Source organism: Melopsittacus undulatus, chromosome 7 (genome assembly GCF_012275295.1).
Source record: "Melopsittacus undulatus isolate bMelUnd1 chromosome 7, bMelUnd1.mat.Z, whole genome shotgun sequence".
Lineage (NCBI taxonomy): Eukaryota > Metazoa > Chordata > Aves > Psittaciformes > Psittaculidae > Melopsittacus > Melopsittacus undulatus.
Genome location: NC_047533.1, coordinates 45,696,851 through 45,716,528, shown reverse-complemented (window position 1 = coordinate 45,716,528; position 19,678 = coordinate 45,696,851). Strand labels below are relative to the sequence as shown.

Here is a 19,678-nt window from a genome sequence, read left to right as displayed (position 1 = left end):
TGACACGTATGAAGAACCAGGCAGTGCTCTGCTGAATTTGAGGATGAAAAGGACCTTATAATTGTCTCATGTTCTGATTTGTCCATTTGTGGAATGGGTAACTATCCTTCACCTTGCTTGGGTTTGAGGCTTGTCAGGTGCTACTTTTTTTGGATGCCTGAGGCAAGGACAGTGTGGGTAAGATGGCTGATAGGGGCTGGTACAAATGTAACCAGGTGACAGTGACCACATCTTTGGTTTAAGGCTGATTACACTGTTGACTGCTGCTCAAAGCTTTTTGCATTGTGACATTTCACACCTCATCCTACTTACTGGAAGGCAGCCCCATCAATGTCTTCCGTTGGGTGTATATAGGAAAGTTCCTCCTCTAGATGAGTTCTGAGGTTTAGTACTCCTTTGTACTGCTCCAGGCATTTTTCCTAATATAATATCATAGAAGAAAGAGGATTTCATCTGGTGTCTGTAAAAGTAACATTCCATATAGATAACATTGATTGCTACTTAGTGTCAAAAGTGTATTCAAGAGTAGTACAGGTGGCATGAGTAAGTTAATATTCCTGTGAGTATCTCAGGATCTCTTGTTGTTTTGTGCATTTAAATCTCAAAATTGCATCTTCCTGTGGTTTATATGATCTTAATTTTGGTAATTTTGGGTGGCTTTTTTGGTGAGCTGCTTTTCTTTTTTTCCCCTCCTCCCCCCACCCCAAATCTGAATGCCTCTCTCCTGTTCAGGCAAACCTTGGTATCTGCAACATACTAACATGAGGTTAGAAAACTTGCCATTTTTGTAGTTGACGTTGTAGACCACTATTTTTTTGGAAGCTAGGTTAAAGAACACCTGCAAAGACAGATAGTAGGCATCTCCCCCTGCCCTCTTCATGGTGTGTGGGCAAGTGCTTGGTCTCGGTTTGCTCCTTGCTTTTTTAACATTTTAGAAATATCAGAAATGTCAAGTCTTGTCTTTCCTGTTTTTTGTTGGCAGATGTCTTGAATGACTCTAAATTAGGAGTTTTCTCAGGCCTCAAAAAAATGGGTATGCTGTTTATCTTTAGAAGCTGCTTTTTTGAGTGTCATGGGTTAAAAGAGGGCGTGTGTGCACGTTAGGAGAAGGAGTTAGCCTGAATAAAGACTGCTCTTTGATTCAGAATTCTCTTTCTGGGTTGTTGGTTTTGGTGGGTTCTTTTGTTTGCTTGTTTGTTTGTTTTTGAAAAGCAAGTTTATTTCTATTGTAGGTTTTACTTTTAATTTTGGTTTCTCTTAATGTGCTCTCAATGTGTCTGTTTTTTACAAGGAGGATAATCCTTTTCTTCTGCTAGTCCAGAATTTATTTTAAATCCCTGATTTAGCGTAGCATTTGTTGTTTTCCACTACCAACCAGTTATTTTTCTGCTTTCACAGTAAAAAAGTGATGAATTTAGAGCCTGATACTTTTAAAAACCTGTGGATATCCTGCTAAATTGTGGCAACCTGATAACTGTTGATGCCCTGATGTAGTGTGGCTCTTTCCAAGATAGCTTAATATGCTTTCTAAAGCTGAAGACTGTAGAAGTGGTTGCAAATGGGTTTTAAGTGTAGCATTACAAAAAGGAAGGATGATAGCTGGTGTGTAAATCAGTGGAAGCATACAACAGGTACTGGGTGTGAACTTGTTGGTTGAATGAAGAAATACTGTAATTGACAGTGAGTGCTGCTTTTGGACATGGTTGCTGTGTTGGAAGATGTGGAAGAAATTCCAGTTACACTTAAACATATGTGCATGTATTTTCCAGTTCTTCTGTATAAACAAATAGTAAGTATGTGGGCAGATCAGTGGCTTCCAGATCATGCAAATACATGGATTTTGGTGGAGCTGGGAAGGAAGACTGACAAAATTAATGCAGTGATATTTTCTTTGCATGTAAATGGCTTTCTCAAAGTACTGAAAATAAGGAATTTAAATGCAAGGTTGCATTTGTCTTTGTATTTTCATTCATATGAAATATTTTAAACTCAAGATCGTGAAGTTTGCCCCTTAAGAGAGGTTTAGAGGAAATGGTTGATGCAAGCATCTGGAAAACCTGTAACTTAAACCTTAGTTGCATTGTGCCAGCGAGATCTAGGCAGTCCTATGCTGGAAATGCTGAACACTTCAAGCTATGCCCAAGTGTGTATCACAGTTTTGAAGAGTCGAGCATCATTTGTGCAGATCATCACTTAAGCAGCTATTTACTGGACAAACAGCTAGAGAATACCAAATCAACTAATCAGAAAGAAGAGTTCTGGTGGAGAAACTGAAACCACAGTATCCTAAACATAGTGATGAGAGCTGTCATTGATCATGAATCAGAATGATGAACCATAAATCAGAAAACATTGATTGGAACCACCAATCAGAACGATGGCATTGTTTTTTTTCCACTGGGATGTGTAGCCAGGTTTTTGGGAGAAGAGTGATGTTACTGTTCTTACATTTTTGTGATTGAGGTGTGTGCACATTACAGGAGCTTGGACAGTGAAGCCATCCAGCTGGTTACTAAGGGCACTCTCTAATACCTCCTGTTAAATTCACTGCTTCTCAAGATGTGTTTCCTTCCAAAGTCAAGTTAATCTTGACCTTTGATAAAATTCTTTTCTAGTGTTTTTTTCTCTTTTCTAGGTAAAGAAATTAAAAGCCTTTGATGGAGATGTATCAAAACTGTCTCAAGCTGATTCCTTCATGTATTTACTAATCCAGGTGCCAAAGTAAGGAGATAGGTTTATTCTGTTAGCAATAATTGTTTTCTTTTGGCTATCAGTTCTAAACTGTTCTAAACAGTTCTAAATGTGTTTATTTGTGTGCTCCAGCTATGCTCTTAGGATTGAAGCCATGGTGCTAGAGAGGGAATTCTCACCCTCCTGTGCTTCTCTCCAGGATGACATGAAAATTATAAGACGGGCAACAAAAGGTAATTAAGCATGTTGGGACAGGCATAATACTCTTGTTTTTGTTAGCATGTTAATTAGTCTGCATTATGAAGACCAGAGCTTGAATTTCAGGTACCTTAGCTATTAAAAAGAAGCTAACTCCCCTCTGACAACTGCCGTCAGGGTGTGCCTGGCAAATCTTTGCTTCCAGAATCAGAAATCTGGAGACTTTGGACACACTAGCAATGAGTTCATGACCAAGGCCTACAAGCAGCTTATCCAAACCTGACAGAAGCAAAGGCGTCCGTGGCCAAGTTAGGATAAATTGTCTTTTGAGTACAGTTTGCTCATTCATGCATTGCTGTGTCTGTGACTGAATGCAGTCGTTACACCCCTCTGCTCAGTCTCTCAGAGATCCATAGACAAAATCACTGTATGTCATTCCCAATTCCTCTGTATGCTGTTACCTTTTGAGGTGGCAGTATTGCTGGGTGGAAGTCTTTGTTGTGGAGACCTAATGCTATTCCTATGTTTTCTGTTTTTGTTATCTGTGTTTCTCTACATTTCTCCCTTGTCTCTAAATCTCACAAGTTTTGAAATGCTGCATGTGATTATTCATAAGGTAATCTGGTGTCTTTTACTCTGCAGGAAAACAGTTCATTCCTGGTTTCAGTGAAACGTTAATGCTGGCTTTTTCAAATGCTTTGAGTGCCCATTTGTCCTGTTCCTCAGAATGAAATTCCTATTCATGCTGGCAGGTTTTTTGTCAGGTTCCTAGCACTGTTTAAACTGTTTCTGGTGGTATAAAAAGATGCAGTAGTAAAAATATTGCACTGTGAGCTTAGGACAGTCCTTTCTGGCGAAAGAGAAGAGCGAAAAGCCTGGTGTTTTTCCCACCAGTGGGGACTGAACTGGTCCTTCTGGACTTACAGAAATGTGCCTTGGCTTAGGCTGAGGTTTGAGTTTGGCCTTTTATTGGGATCTCTTTCAAATCGTTGTTCTTTGTGTTTTAAGCAACAGACATAGGTGAGGGAATCTGCTATGTATAAAAGCAGCCAAGCCCTGTTGTCCTTCATGGCCTTTACCCAGGACATCTGTGAACTGATGGATTCATTCCATCCCGAGGAGACACTTTGGTCTCCAGCTCCTGCATCAGGCCAGTCATGCAAATCAGACTGACTGAGCTTCCCTGTTTTCAGTCCACTTGTGTCATGTGCTCTTCTCCATTTGATGTTTCCACTTCAGGGTTTGTTGATAGCCCGAAGTTGTTTAGGAATTATGTCTACTTTTCTATTTCTGTCTCCTGTGTTTCTTTCCTTGTAATTAAGCTGAGAGAATATTTACTTAAATTCTAATGCTGATAATCACTGGGGGTTAGGATGGTCTAAATCACCTGACGGATTCTCATCTGGCCTGCAAATGGAGGAATCTCCTACTGATGCTGAGCAGGCTTTCACTATGAAAAATATTTAGAAGTTGCCCTCTTGGCCTTGTGGAAGCTGGTGTTCCCTTCTGTATCCTTTTTCTTTCTTGCTTCCTCACCTACAGGTTGTTAGGGCAAAGGTTATTTAATTAGTTGTATGTTTTTGGGCTGATAATACTGAAATCCAAAGATACAAGGGCTGTCTGCTTCCAAAATTATAGGTTAGTGTATTGTGCTGCTGAACAGTCAAATGCAGGGTAGATTATAGAATGTGAATTTTGAAGCAAAATAGCTTTTAAAAGTACTTACAGTACAATCAGAAGGAGTTCACCTTTTATCATTAGTGTAAACTGTAGTACCTTACATTAAAACCAGCTCATTTTATTTTTCTTGCTCTATGAGTACTTGCAAAATTGGAGTTATTTGGTTTGCTGTGCCACTTACGTAATGCCAATTCAGTAACTCTTTACAGTTCTGCATTTCTGTATCGTATTCCTAAGGCAATCCACTTTTAAGCACATGTATTGGTTTGTGTTCATATGTGGCTGGGTGAAAAGGTGTATGAACTCACATAGAGCACTACTGTGTATTTTGGAAAAAAATGGAAATGTGTACAAAACAGGCTTCTGTGATGGAAAAGCTTTCAAAGGTAGTTTTGTTCCATTAGACTGTTAGCATCACACTGAATGCAACTGCGCTAAATTGTCTGTGACGCGACTGAGGTGAAATAAATGCTGCTCTGAGTTGGCGAGCATACAGAAATAAAATTATGATTCATAGTTGGAGTGGCATAAGCAAGGAAAATTTAAACATTGCCTGTTATCTTTTCAGGCCTGATGGCTAAGTCTCCCAAAAAGAGACAAATCACTCAAAAGCCCAGTCCCCGCAGATGGCAAATGGATCCTGTAGGGTACAGAACACTTGCCTCACACTGCAGTTAGTAGGTGGTGGTGATACTTAACCACTTGCATAAGACACGTTGCACATTGCAGCGTTAGGCCCAACATGTTTGTTAGCGGTTGTCTGCTACTGTTAGGGGGTTGCCTTGGAAATATTACACTTGCTAAGCTAAAGTCTAGACCTATACTTGAGGTTTATCAACTGTGCCTGTGAATTTGAGTTTTATAGCACCTTTTTTTCCCCATGACCTTTTCCATCTATTGTAGTTTCCTGTTAAAGTGAAAGTTTTCACCTTTAAGAGCTTAAGAGGAAGAGGAGTTTGGTAACTGACTGTGTATATTTCTAAACAAACAATTGTTAGACAGTAATGGTCTTGTTCCTTACAGAGTTAATGACTTGTGAGGAACTGCATTCCATATTGCACTTGGTCCTTCAGGCTGGGAATATTATGAATGCGGTAAGTGATATCCAAAGTGGACATAGCTGGTTGACCAAACTTCCTTGTTAGTACTGCAGTCCATTGATGTCACACCTCAGCTGTTTGCTCTTTTCTTTTCAGGGAGGTTATGCTGGCAATGCTGTTGGATTTAAACTCTCGTCACTGCTCAAGCTGGCGGACACAAAAGCGAACAAACCTGGGATGAGTCTGCTCCATTTTGTTGCTCTGGTATAGAAAAGCTATTTTGTTGGTATAAGCATCTGCTACAATTGTAGAGCCATAGGTGATAGACAATAGAAGAGGCCACATGCCTCAGAAAAAGCAGCCTTTTTACAGCTTTGATCCGAATCTTCACCTTTCTTCTGCCATGAAATTCACCACTTCACCTATGTCTGGTCATCTTACCCAGGAGCACACAGAAAACTTAAGTTTTTTATATCATGTAAAAACTTGCCTTCATCTGACTTCCTCATTGTAGGTTTTGTTGTCCTGAATTCTTAAACCATGGAAGTGGCTTATTTTGGTAAATATTCATTCAGGCATTCTTTTGAGCAGCATTACTGGGTAGAGTGGTGTTTTTCCTCTCTCTTGGTGACTTTTTTCTTTTTAAAGCTATTGCAGACAAGTTTCAAGTTATTTTTTCTTCCTTTCAAACTTTCAGAATTTCATCATCCTGAAGAAAAATTTAAATAAAGTGATATCAGAATGGAAAGAATTTAAATGCCTCTATCTGTGACTTGGTTATCTGTGTACAACCTGGCTTAACAGATTTCCAGTCAGCTAACAATAGGGTTTTAATTGATGTTTATGCAGGAAACAATGGACATCACTAAATTGTTCTTTCCCTAACATTCCCTATTAATACATGACTTGTATTCACTGGCAGAGGCAGCTGTTATTGTACACTGGAAGTGGAAGCCCTTGTTTAAAGTTTTCAGTTCTCATGCTTCCCTCTTGTTAAGTGATGTCCTCTGCTCAATTGTATTAGGGTTGGATGGGAAGAAAAACAGTGCAGCAGAGAAACCTTTAAGTGCTCTTCTAGAGGCTTTAGAATTGCTGGGCTTATGGACTTTGGCATGGTGGTGGAATGTTAATGGATTGTGTGTGTTTTGGTTTTGTTTTGTTTGTTTCAGGAAGCCCAAAAGAAAGATGCTGCTCTTCTCAGCTTCTCAGAAAAAATTAGGGATGTTCATGATGCCGCCAGGTAAGTCAAAAGAAAACTGAGAACTTGTGGTAAAACTGACTTATTTGTGTTCTTATTTGTGAAGCAGTGAGGCTTATTCAGAGAAATCTTGGCACAAAACCTGATATCTTTACAGATGTTTACTATAGCTTTGAGGGCTTCATTTCCATTTGCTAGCAGAAGTATGCCTGCAATGCGCCTTCAGGTATGAGGGATTTTATGACATGATCTCCATGGTTTATTGGTAGTTTTGTCTCTGTCAAATACATATACATGTGTGTTCTTTTGAAGGGATTGAAATAAAAGCATGTTACTGGTTTTTCTTACACCAGTTTTCATGTGTCTCTGAGCAGGTACTGGCCCTGGCTTCTGTTAGAACTGGAACCTAGCAGTGCTGAAGTTCCATTCCCATTTTTGCTATTTCCTTAACTCTTGAGCTTTGGGCAGTCTATTTACATTCTTCTCCCAGCTGTTAAATGGATCCAATCTCTTAGATCTGATGGAGGGCTAAGTAATGTCTGCAAAGGAGACTGAAATCTTCTGAAGGAAGGAGTGGTCATGGAGTTAATCAGAAGACTCTTGAGGGACCACCTGTGTGGCTCTCTGCCATCCAACCCACACACCTTTCTGGTGGTCTGCCTTGTGGCCTGCTGGGGAATGTGGCTTCCCTCAGCATGCAGGCCCCCTGGCAAACAGCAGGGGAACAGGCAGAATCCCAAACCTGGCCATATTTTTGCTAGCTGCTTTGGTTTTGATCACATTTGTTAATGCTGAACAACTTCTGTTGTAAATCACATTGGAATCTGTTCAGGAAATGCACTCTGTACAGGAAAATGAAACAAAATTAAATGCCTGTCTCACCATTGGGCATGGGGAAGATCTTTATTAGAGACAACTGTCATATACAAGTTACTCATAAATCCTTACTATTAGATGATGTTAAAACAACCACCATTATGTTTATTTTCTGATTGTCTTGCCTTCTTTACTTGTAAGCCATCCTCTTTCTCCTTCACAGGCAGAAAAACATAGCCTGTATCTTCTGCTTTTCTTATTTGCAAAAACACTCATGATCTGTCCTGAACAGGGAACTAACTTTTGCAGATGAAGTAAGCAGAGAAGAAAATAGCACACATTATATTCATATGTGTGTGCACTGACCAACTTATGCATGCTGTCACCATCCGCTGCTTTGTTAGTCTGCCACTTATTATTCAGCTTTACTGTTTTAAGTCATGCTGCTGGTAAGATTTCCTTAGTTAGGAGCATGGTTTTAGTTTTTAACATTTTGGAAGCTGTAGTTTTTCAACTCCTAGGCAATGCTCATTTCCCTTGTGAAGGAAGTGCCATAGATTAGAAGCGTTTAACCCTCAGACTGAGAGATTTGGGTGGGAGCTCCTGTTGCATGGCCTGTGGATCTCGCAGGATAAAGCTTAGATTACATCAGGTCAGAGCTCTTTCCTGTGGTCTTCGATTTCCAAGTTAACTCTCCACAGGAACAGCTCTGCTGCTGGTATGTGGTACAAGGATGAATGTTACAGCTGCTGGGTTGAGACTGTGTAGGCTGCTTAGAAGAACATAATATGCCAAACGCTGCTGCCAAAATGGGTAGTCCTGGCTGGCAGTCCCTTGTGACCCCCTTTTTATGCCAGCTCCTGCACTTGAACAGTCATGTAATCAGCTGGACCAAGCAAATGATCCACTTGGGAGCAAATTGTTTTTTCCCTTTCCTAGGTTAATTTTCAGTATACAGATGTGGCTAGAAATGAGTGCTAACAGAAGCACCAGGGAGAGAAAAGGAACACCTGGTCAGAGGCAGGGTGGCATTCCCCTTTCTCATGGTAAAGGGGTAGGACTGGCTGGACTTAATGGTGAAACCACACCCTATGGGAATCTTTTCAGGTTGCAAATAAGAAGATATCTGCTTATCTCTCTCTTAACTTTCAGTGTCTACTCTGGAAAGATGTCCTGAACAAGCAGGTCTTGTTTGATAGTCAGGTTGCACCTCATGTTAAACATCCATTTTTGAAGCGTATTGTGGATAACCTGTAGGCAGCTCCTTCCCCCTCAATAAACATTCTCTGTATGTGCTATTTTTAGGTTATCCATTGATAATATAGAAGCAGAGCTCCACTCGCTGTCTTTCAAGGCAAGATCTGTTAAAGACAGCATTCAGCGAGACCCAAAGCTCTTTCACCAGATGGAAAGCTTTCTCCAGGTTTGTGGGATATCTGTGTTAATGTGTTATATTGTTGCCTGAATACAGGAGTATTCCTCAGCTGAATGTAATTTGTGTGGACATGTTAATAAACATGTGCGCATATGAATAAACAGAAGCATTATTTTAATATGTCTACCCTATAAGTTGTACAGAGGTGTTCCAACTACATGCTGTTTGTCAAGTAAGTGTTGGAAGGACTATGTTTGTACGGGGAGGGATATTGAGTGTACATTGCCCAAGGCTTGTTAGGCAAGTGTGTTTAATGCCTATGAAACCACTGATGAACATCAGTGGTTAAAACAGAAGACACTTTGGATTGGTCACTGGTTTTGTACTTCACAGCTGCCCAAAACAGTGTCTGTCTGTTATGTTATACTGGAGCATGCCAGCTTTAGCTGAGGCTGTACTATGCATAAGGATCCTGATGTTGGGTGACTGAAGAAATATTGTTAGAAGCTGGAAGGTTAAGGGACTGTTTTCTCTACTTAGCACAGAGTGTAGTATTCTGAGCCATATCGTTAGTTCTGGGTTGGTTCTCCTTTTCCTTTTTTAGTACTGCAGTCACATTATAGACATGGATGTGTATAGCACTTAACTTTGAAGCAGAGTTCTTGGTATTTTCTGAGTATGTGGCGATGCCTGAAGAAATACATATTATACTTCGGTTAAATGATCTTTCTGTTTCACACTGTAGATGATTATTAACAGTAAGAAAGCAGGTGTTGATCTGGAATTTAACCCGCCCTGATTTTCAACTTGCAAATGTAGTTAATAGCCCCTGCAGTTTTTCAGGAGATGAAAAGTTGATGAAGAAAGAGGCAGGTTAAGATTGAAATACCTGTCCTCACGCACTCCAAATTGTTGGCTTTCATCCATCGCACCCAGACTCTTTAATGTTATGTTCTAACATGTTTGGGATTTTTTTTAAATTCGATAGCTGGTTTTATGTAACACTACAACCTTGTTCAGGCCACATTCCAAAAGAAGCGTTGGGGGAAAAATCATTTTACAAATGCATACCTTACATAAACACTTCCGGTTTTTGCTTCTAAATTACAGGTGATAACCAAGCTGATTTAAAAGTCAGCTTTCATTATCTCAACCTTGTGAATAAATTACTGAAATAAGTAGGAGGAACTGATTTTCTATGGATGCTTTTATTAATTGTCCAGTTTATCTTCAATCCATCTTTTTATTGGGCATTTCTTTTTCAGACTAACAAGATTTGGTCCTATCCTCCTGCCATCATTTGCCAAGTAACTTAAGCAGGGTTGGCTTAAATGTGCACTAGTGCCTCCAGCTGCGTATTCCCACCCTTTAGGTGATCATGAGTTAGGTGATCATGAGTTAGACATTGTCAGAGAACAGATTATCTTTTCTTCCTGGGTTACTTTGAGCTACAGGTGGGATTGGGATTGTGTGGGAGTGAATGGCTGGTGGTGCAGATGGGGGGACAGAGGGGCAGCTGCTCAAAGTACTTTAAGCAGTTCTGCTACTCGAAGTCTAACCACAGCCTTATTCTCTTCCTCCTGAATCTTTTTCCACTGATCTAACCATGACTGTATAGCTCTACACTTATGATTCAAGGTGCTACCTTAAGGGTCGTTTTCTGGATGTCTTAAAATACATGTGTTTCCATCTGACTCCTGCAATGACACATTTTTTGTTAGCAGGAGTTATCTTTCAAAGTGTTAATTTCTTGGCCTCTGTAACAGATCCTAGGTTGGAACATGAATTTTATAAGTTCCTAATATATACGTTAGGCCTGTTGTAACTTTAATTTTTCAGTCTGGTTCATGTCATGTATGTTTTGTTGGGATTTTTTTTTGCTACAGTTTGCTGTAAGACATCTAAAGGAGCTTGAACACCAGAAACAAGAATTACAAAAGGAGGGAAATGCTCTTATTGACTTTTTCTGTGAAGACAAAGAAACTATGAAGTTGGATGAATGTTTCCAGATATTCAGGGATTTCTGCATAAGATTCAACAAGGCTGTTAAGGTAAGAGCACTGAATGAGATTCTCACACATTGCTCGCATTAATTAAGTTGTTTTTCTGCTTAAAGGGACATTTTATATCTTGTGATACTTGACATATTTGCTTGAATGGCTACAGCAAACTGCCCTCTTGTAGGCATTTCTTGCCATAAACCAGGTGGGAAGTGGTCATAGTGCCCAGAACTCTGTGCAGCCCCACTGCTCTGCATCTTCTGCTGCAGGCAACTAGACCACTGAGATAATACTTCAGGGTAGTCTATTGGCTGGCTTATAACTGGGCTCCTTCCTTCTCTTCTGGTGAGGAGCCTGGCTGTTGCTTAGCTGAGCGGTGAGACAGATTGCAGACTTCCTGACTAGTGCTCGCTGTTCAGCCCTTGGACTTGTAGTGTTAGATCACTGTAAAGACCTTAAGATATGGCACCGCATTACATGTGTATACCAGCCTGAATCAGCACTAGCTCAAGCTCTTCCCTGCCCTCCCCTACATGACTAGATACACTTGGCCAAGCAAAGTCAGGACTGTATTCTACTTTGTTCTTTCAAATGCTTATTGTGGGTGAAAACTCAAGAAATTAAACAGGCATACAGAAGCAAGATACATCACCCCAGTGTTACCATTCATTTGCAAAGTACTCTGAATTGGTCCCAGATATTGCAAAATATATTAAGATGAAGGAGCAGTATTGGCGTTGGCAACAGTTTTGGTTGTGCAAAGTCTGCCTATTGTTACAGATAGTTTTTAGGCCTTTATAAATAGCATGAATTAGATGGATCCACACATCTTTATTTTTCTTCCTTACGCAATCTGCATTTGACAACACTTTGTATAAGAGCTTTAGTTCAGAAAAGAGAGAATAATCCTGATTTATAGCAAGCTGACAGGATGTTCAGCTAACATGCTTGTACCATTAACTTGCCTAACCTCTACCACCCAAGACAACACATAGTTACGCATCTGTGTGAACATTATATAAACATATAAAACCAAATAGTGGTAACTACTGCAGGCATTTTAATGAGACATGACATTGTGAATATATGTTCAGTTATTTGGGACTGGGGATTTAATTCATAGTCACACATTACTGTTGGATAGATACTACTTTAAGGTCCGATGGGAATTTTTCTTCCTTTCCCTGTAGTAAGTAGTTACACTAAAAATGACAAATTAGTCTCTTATTTGCAAATATTGAGAGGTTTTGCTTACTATGTATTTTGTGAGGTTAAGTTTTGCCCCTACATATTAACAGAACAATTCAGACTAAAGATTGCAGTTGTGAAAAATGACTGTGATGTGTGGACTGCACAGCCAGCAGTCAAATGATGGCTTATAACACAAGGTGCACGTATTTCAAATGCTTAAACATGTCTTTGTGTATTTAAAATAGATTTTTTTTTTACTAAAATCTCCCAAAACCTATTTTGGGTGAGGTTAAAATGTTCTGTGTCTCATACAGGGTATAAGAATAATATCTACAACTATTTTTATCCATTTCTCTTCACAATGTGATATTTAGAGTTGAGCTTTAGCATTTGGCAAGAATTCATTCTGTAATTCCATACCTGAAAGAAAGCTCTCTGCCACAGCCATTTTTTCTGCAAGCTTTTGTTTTTATCCTGTCTTAGGTGTTCAGATTTCTTGGGTCTCTTAATGCATCTTGTCTTTCAGAGACCAGTTTAGTCTCAAATCCTCTTTAAGAGGTATAGATTAACCCATTCATCAAGACGAGCTTCAGCATTAGGCTTTTGTTTACTGAAAGGTTTCAGGCAACTTTTCCTAGTTGTGTGCTCTTCTGTTGTCACAACAATGGGAAGATCAAGCTAGACAGTGCTTCAGACAAATATAGGTGTGGGTTATTTTAAACAGTGTCATTGCTCTGAATGGATTAAACAACATGCTGGAAAATAATGTGATCTAGGAATCCTCTGTCAAGACTGGCCTCCCTCCTCTTTCTTTCCCTACAGCTGTACTGGCTTTAGAAAACCAAGCTTTCCATTTCAGACAAGAACCTGGAAAGTTCAACCAAAGGTTCACCTAGATTAAATCTGAAGCCTAGAGGTGACAGTTAAAAGGTTGATATTTGCAGTAATCTACTGTTAATGATTTTAGTAAACAGGTGTTACTGTGTTGTCTTTCAAACACAAACTACCTCTTCCTATGGCATCCTGAACCAAAACTCCTTAGCCTGGCTGCCAAAATCTCCAGCTTGCCCTGGGCAACTTCTACGCAATAGTTGCCAGTTTTTGAAGCCAACAGTGAATACAAGATCCAAAACTGAAATGAAGTATTGATTAATGGTCCTTGAGGGGTTCACTTGCAGTCTAAGTAATGATTGTAAGGCATTGTGTAAACTTCTGTTTGCTTTCATATGCAATTAAGTAATGTCTTTTCACAACATTTCCAACCCATAATGTTCGAGTCAGAGATAAATAGGGCCCTGTAGACACTGCACTTGCTGAGGAACAATTGCAATTGTAATAAGGGAGGGTGGAAGGAACACATTGGCTGTGTGCTCGTCAGACAAGTTTGTGCTAAAATGTGAATGTAATGATTAGGTAGAGTTTTACTCACCTGATAAAACTGCTAACTTTAAACTTGTTGGGGGCTTGAAACTCTCCATTTTATAGCAGGAACTCTGTCTGGATTTGACATCTGCTTGTGTTTGATAGGTCACGTTCTTGGTCTCTGCAGGCACTTGCACATTTTTTTCTGACGCTGACCAGGCTGATGGGCTGCCATCGTTATTTACACAGGGAATCACAGAATCCCAAGGGCTGGAAGGGACCTCGAAAGATCATCTAGTCCAACCCCCCTGCAAGAGCAGGCTAACCTAGAGTACATCACATAGGAACTTGTCCAGGCGGGCCTTGAATGTCTCCAACATAGGAGACTCCACAACACCCCTGGGCAACCTGTTCCAGTGCTCTGTCACTCTTACAGTAAAGAAGTTTTTCCTGATGTTCACATGGAACCTCCTATGCTCCAGTTTACACCCACTGCCCCTTGTCCTGTCACTGGATATCACTGAAAAAAACCTAGCTCCACCATCCTGACACTCACCGTGCTCTCCATACAATTAATGGTTGTGGGCTGTGGGTGCCATTGTGGTTTTGTCTGTGTATGTTTTAGGGGTTGGGGCAGTGCGATAGCAATAAGAGCTGACATTGATGGGAAGAAATAAAAAGGAAGATAAAGGAGTGTAGCTTGTTCTCATGCATAGGACACTTCCTCTGAGATGTGTTTATGCTTTTTCTCATCAGGAAAATAGGGAACGAGAGATCCAGGAACTTCATAATCTGCAAAGGCGAAAGGAGCTGGAGGAGAAGCGTCGATCCTGGGCAGCTGGAGAGCTTGGGAACTTTGGGCGGAGCAGCAGTGAAAATGATGTGGAGATGTTGGCCAAAAAAGGACTTGAAGAATTTCTTCCCTTCTTACAACAGAGATCGCAAATCCCTTCGTACAGAAACCCCAATTCTAGACGCTCTCGACTTTCTTTGGGGATTACTGCAGACAGGGAGTTGCAGAGTTTCCTGGAAATCTCAAAAGATGAGGATCCAAACAAGTTTAACAGCCTTCCCCGTGCAAATACCCGACAAGCAAGACCAAATGTAGCCTGGACTGAATCCAAAGAAACAAGAGATCTCAACTTAAATACATTGCACTTAGACCAACAGTCTGAAATCAAAGTGAAAAGTGGTGGCCTACTGCAGGTGCCTCCAGCTCAGCCCAGTCACTTCAGCGGCTCAACCGGTCCTGGTACCCGTTACTCACAAAGAAGCACCGACTTCAATGTGCACACTGCCAATGTGTCCTGCGAGGAGTCCACAGATATAAATGCTCTGGCCCTTGCAATTGAGGAGCGTGAACTTGTTAAAGGATTACATAAGTTTGATATTCAAGGAGCGAAGCCTGCAGAGGAAACACCTTTAATCTATTTGGAGGATGCTGGTGGGACAGACCTGGAGACTCTAGATGATCTAAGCTTTCATTCCCTTAGCACTGCCGATGATGACCTGCCTCCAGCTTGCAGAAGTTCCAGAGAGGCCCATGACCATAAAGCCAAAGCAGTGGGTTGCAAGAGTGAAGCTTCAGAGCCCAGCAGTAGCAGCCCTGTATCTATGGATACAAGCGTTTCAGGAAGTAGGGAAGATGGGCCAATGTTCTATGTGTCAGACACAACAACTGATTGTTCTTTGACACTGGACTCTGAAGAGGGAAATGACTTTAAATCTGCAGGCAATGAAATAAGAATTGGGGCTGGCAAAGCACGCTCTTCTGGGAATAATGCTCAATGCAGAGCTAGAACATTCTTCTCAAACCTGAATTCTGCTTCTGCCAAGGATCTTCACACTTCAGCAAATGATAAGGATGATGCCAATAGCAAGCATGCCCTTCCTAAAGAAAAGCCCATAAAAAACAGGGACTCAGCAGGACCAAAGAGAAACTCTCTGAAAGACAGATCTCCAAGCTCCTCAAAATCCAGTGGCACTCGCTCTAGCCACACAGCTCCTTCCAGGCCTGTAAGAACTTTGAATGCCTCTGAGAATGAAAGTATGAGGAAAGTGGTGCCCATTTCTCGGTCAAACAGAGCACCAAGCAGTGTGAAAAAGCCAGAAGCCAAGCCAGCACCTCGTGAAACTAGCACAGTGGAAAGCCGGTTCTCGCACCGCAGCTCTGTCCGAGGCACAACAGACACGCTGCCAAGAAGTCCCTACAGGCACAGCATGTCAGTAGAAGAGCCAAGGTTACAAAGAGGCACTTTCACCTCGAGCAGTGCCCATTTTGAGAGGGACAGAGTCTCTCTTAAGAAGCCAAGCTCTAAACCTGTTAGGAGTAATGTCAAATCAAAGACAGATGAAATGAAGATGTGTCGCTCCAGTGTAAAACCCCAGGCCCCTACAGATGACACCAAGGTTGCCACAGCCAGTGTTCCCAGAACACCATCTGCTGTCCCAAACTTTGCGAGGAATACGGTGGCTTCTTCTTCAAAGCGTGCGAAAGTGGATCTGTCCACCTCGTCCAGACCTCCAACCATCACAAGGTCTGTGTCCCAGAGGCTGCCTAAAGCAAAGCCAGCAGCGACCTCTGATGATCCGAGTCCAAAGGAGAACAATGTGAGTACCTTAAAGAGAGCAAATAGTGCCAGAATGGTTGGAAGAAGCATCCTGCAGGAAGAAGCCATCAGCACTAAAGTAGAACCTGCACCAAAGGAGCAAGGAGCAGGGGAGAAGACCTCTCTTAAACTGAAAGATGCAAACCGGACTGCAATTGGTAAAATACTGAAGCCGTTACTGAAATAAGGGAGAGGGTATTTTTGACTATTGGAATGTGAACTCTTGTTCAAGCACTGGATGTCTGTATGGTGAAATTCCTTGAAACAGTAACACTGTTGCTAAGCATCATCATGTGCTCATTGAAATTCAGGACATCATTGGAAAAGGGCAAATAGTTGTGTTCTGGTCTACATCCTTTTTTATGAATTTGAATGTATTTGAAGCTACTGTGATGGAACATGAGCGTACCAGCAAACCTGTGCATATTTGTCATATGGAAGGTCACCAAAAGCCAAAATTTTTAAGAAGTTAAACTACAAGATTAAACGCTTTGTGACAGGAAACATGGATAAAGGCCAGTTTTTGTGTACATAAGATTCTTCCTAGGACTCAAGCCTTTGTGTGAGTTGGTTCCTTACTCAATGTCAAAGTGAATCCTGTGGAACAGTACTGAAAACAAACTTAGGTGATTGTGCTTTCCTTTGCTTTTCAGTTCTTTGGATTCAGGAACTCTTTTTGCCTGTTACTAAGTCCATTGCTGGCAATTGGACAGACTGAGAACTGCTGGCCAAAAACAAGTAAAACAAAACATTTGCTGTTTGTGGCTGTCCTTAACCTCACTGAAGAATTTATAGCATGTTGTATGAATGTATGTGTGTCTGGAGAGGGCTTTCTGCTGGACAGGAGGCTTATTCTCCAAGAATGTGGCAGCATTGTCTTGCATGCACAAGTAGATATGGCTAGTGCTGCATCGAGTAGCACGACTGGAAGCTGTGCCTATTGCAGGGCCATCAGTAACCATTGGGATGATGACTACTCCTGACCTGCTTCAGTCACAAGCAAACTCGCCAGCTTTTGGTCATACAGAAGTGCCATATATTTATGATACATATCAAGGATGTTTGCAGTTCAACTCTGGAAGGCTGCGATGTAGTGCTGAGCACTTTCTTACCATTCCATGTTTCCACTGGTTTATCTACTACCAAATTACTTGAATGTTGCAATGGCTCTGATGAGCCATAGTTTCCCTTCCTCCTCGTCCTCCTCTCCCTCTCCCTGTCAACACGAATATTTAGCATGAAACACAGAGCTTATGCATGACTATGTTTTTGTAGACTTCCTTGGTTGCTTCGAATGTGGTTTTTAATGTTTTAAAGACTCTAAGGGATGAATTAAGCTAGTATTTGATAAGCTTTTTACAAAATAAAAGCACCTCTTTTTTCCTGCAGATACAAATTTTAACTCCAGTCAGACTAAGGTACAGAGAATGAGGGAAAACTTGTTCAGCATGCCATGCATCTTCCCAAGAGACATATATGTAGGCGGGGAAACTGATTGCTGTTCTCCCAAGCATCCTACTTAAAGAGTTGCTTTTTTATTCACTTATGAATGAAGCCTCATTTAAGAATAAAATGGAAAATAAAAGGAACAAGTGGCATTGACTTACTAGTGGTTGATCTGTTTGTCTGCTCTATCCATCAGTGCCAGAGAGCGTAATTCAGTGAGAATGAGCCATTTAATTGCTCACATGTTTCTCATGGACAGGTATCAGGCCCAGCTAACTTTGTGTTTTGGATTTGGTAAGGGGCCTTTAGCTTTTCCCACATACCAGCAAATTTAGATGCAGACATCATACCCAAACCCTGTTAAGTATTGCACAGGGCCTCTTCTTTGAGTCTGTCCCACAAGGAAAACTTACATAGCCCACTTTTCGGCAGGGGCAAATCTTTGCTTGAAACCCTATAAGCTTTTTGGATACTGCCTCCCCTATGGCTTAGATTCAAAAGCATCTCCCTTATTTGTATCTGTGTGTATGTATGCACATCTGCAAGAGCAGATGATTGACTTTTTTCCCTTTTTTTTTTTTTAAGAAAAGAAAACAAAAAGTTATTGGTAGCAAGCTTGAAAAATAATTTAAATGTGTTTGGAACATGTAAATAAATTTCTATAAATCTGTGTAAAAGAGAACTGAATGTATTTAATGGAGCATTTATACATTTCGGAGTAACTCGGTAGTTTAATAAAGTTCCCATTTACTGGGTATGAGGTTTGTATTTTCTCTTCCCTGTTATGCTCTTGGCTTTAGTCCTGGAGATCTCACACAACTGGAGTCTGGGTGTAGGTCACTGTGGTTAAGCCCCAAAAGGAAGGACTTTACAGCAGAAATTCTGGCACTTCAAATGCCAGGTTTGAGGTTTGGTTTTATACTAAGACAGTTTTCACTTTCTGAACTTCAGTTTCTGAACATTTCTGAGCAGGACTTTTTGTGCAGGTTTGGTATAACATGGAAGGCATTAGATTGGTAGATGCAGCACGCCGTGTACACATTGTATGTTGTGGCCAAGACAAATGTTCGTGGCACTAACAAGTCTGGATCTGTCGCTATCTTCATGCCTTTTAGCTTAGCACATTTGATTGAGAAATCTGGGTTTACAACTCCCAGGACTTTGGAAATAAAGAATAGCCTGTTTTGCAGGAGCAGGTGGTGACTTTTACACTGCAATTCTGAATTTCTCATTTTCACCCAATTCTCCCATTAGTTTTCCTTCTTTACTGTGTACAAAAGAACATCTATTCAGAAGGAAAAAAGCTAAAGCCAGCCCAGCCTCCTTGTCCTCAGGGAGCACTTCCTCCCCTCTGCTATGGAAATGATTTTTGGACTGGAATTGCTGCTATTTGCAAACTTGTTTAGCCCCTGACTTTTCGTGTTTGGTGAGTGTGTGTCTCCCCGTACGGAGTGGCAAACACCTGCTGTCTGCCAGTGCTGAGTGATGGCTGCTGGTGGAATCTATGTGGGAAAGCCCTTCACACCGTCAAAAGGTGTGTCTCAGGAGTTTATGTTTTTTTAAACTTCATTTTTATTTCAAAAGGGTTTATAATTACCAATTCATTATTTAAACTACCAGCTGTCAGAGGCAGCGATGCCCTCTAGGTTTAATTTCCCATGTCATGCAAGTTTCTCAAACACTAAGAGGCCACAGGGCTAGCCCAGTTGCAGTCAGTTTTCAGGAAGCAACAGAGACCTTTTCTCCAGCTTTGTTCTGCCAAGTGGGCAATGCTTCTGACTGTCACTGGGGGCAGATGGGGAGCATCATTCTCCTTTGGTGGCTGTTGAGGTGGCAGTGAAGTAGGGGGGTCCAGGAGACCACAAGGAGATCTGGATCTGTGGAGCTTGGGGAGATTGAGAGATAGGCGAAAGAACTGTGGGAGTAAGAGGTGCTGATTCATACTTAGAGGAATTTAATATTCACATCTCATGTGGGAACTGCATACAAATGAGGGGCTCAATGTATCCCTCATTACAACAGCTCATTAAATTATCAAGAAAGACAGAAAGAGTTCTCATCACACCTCCTAC

The 19,678-nt window shown here is 41.1% G+C and overlaps 1 protein-coding gene across 3 annotated transcripts in view; it reads left to right on the top strand.

The window, feature by feature from the left end:
- FHDC1 (FH2 domain containing 1) overlaps nt 1–18,459 on the top strand; it is a 36,160-nt gene extending 17,701 nt beyond the window's left edge. For all 3 annotated transcript variants that reach the window (XM_034064745.1, XM_005148946.3, XM_031048785.2), the window contains exons 5-12: nt 2,636–2,721; nt 2,824–2,924; nt 5,593–5,663; nt 5,766–5,873; nt 6,779–6,849; nt 8,929–9,046; nt 10,885–11,049; nt 14,308–18,459. In XM_034064745.1, the coding sequence (XP_033920636.1) occupies nt 2,636–2,721; nt 2,824–2,924; nt 5,593–5,663; nt 5,766–5,873; nt 6,779–6,849; nt 8,929–9,046; nt 10,885–11,049; nt 14,308–16,347 (2,760 nt within the window). In that variant the 3' untranslated portion in view covers nt 16,348–18,459. The remainder of the gene's footprint in view (nt 1–2,635; nt 2,722–2,823; nt 2,925–5,592; nt 5,664–5,765; nt 5,874–6,778; nt 6,850–8,928; nt 9,047–10,884; nt 11,050–14,307) is intronic.
- The last annotated feature ends 1,219 nt before the right edge of the window (nt 18,460–19,678 follow it).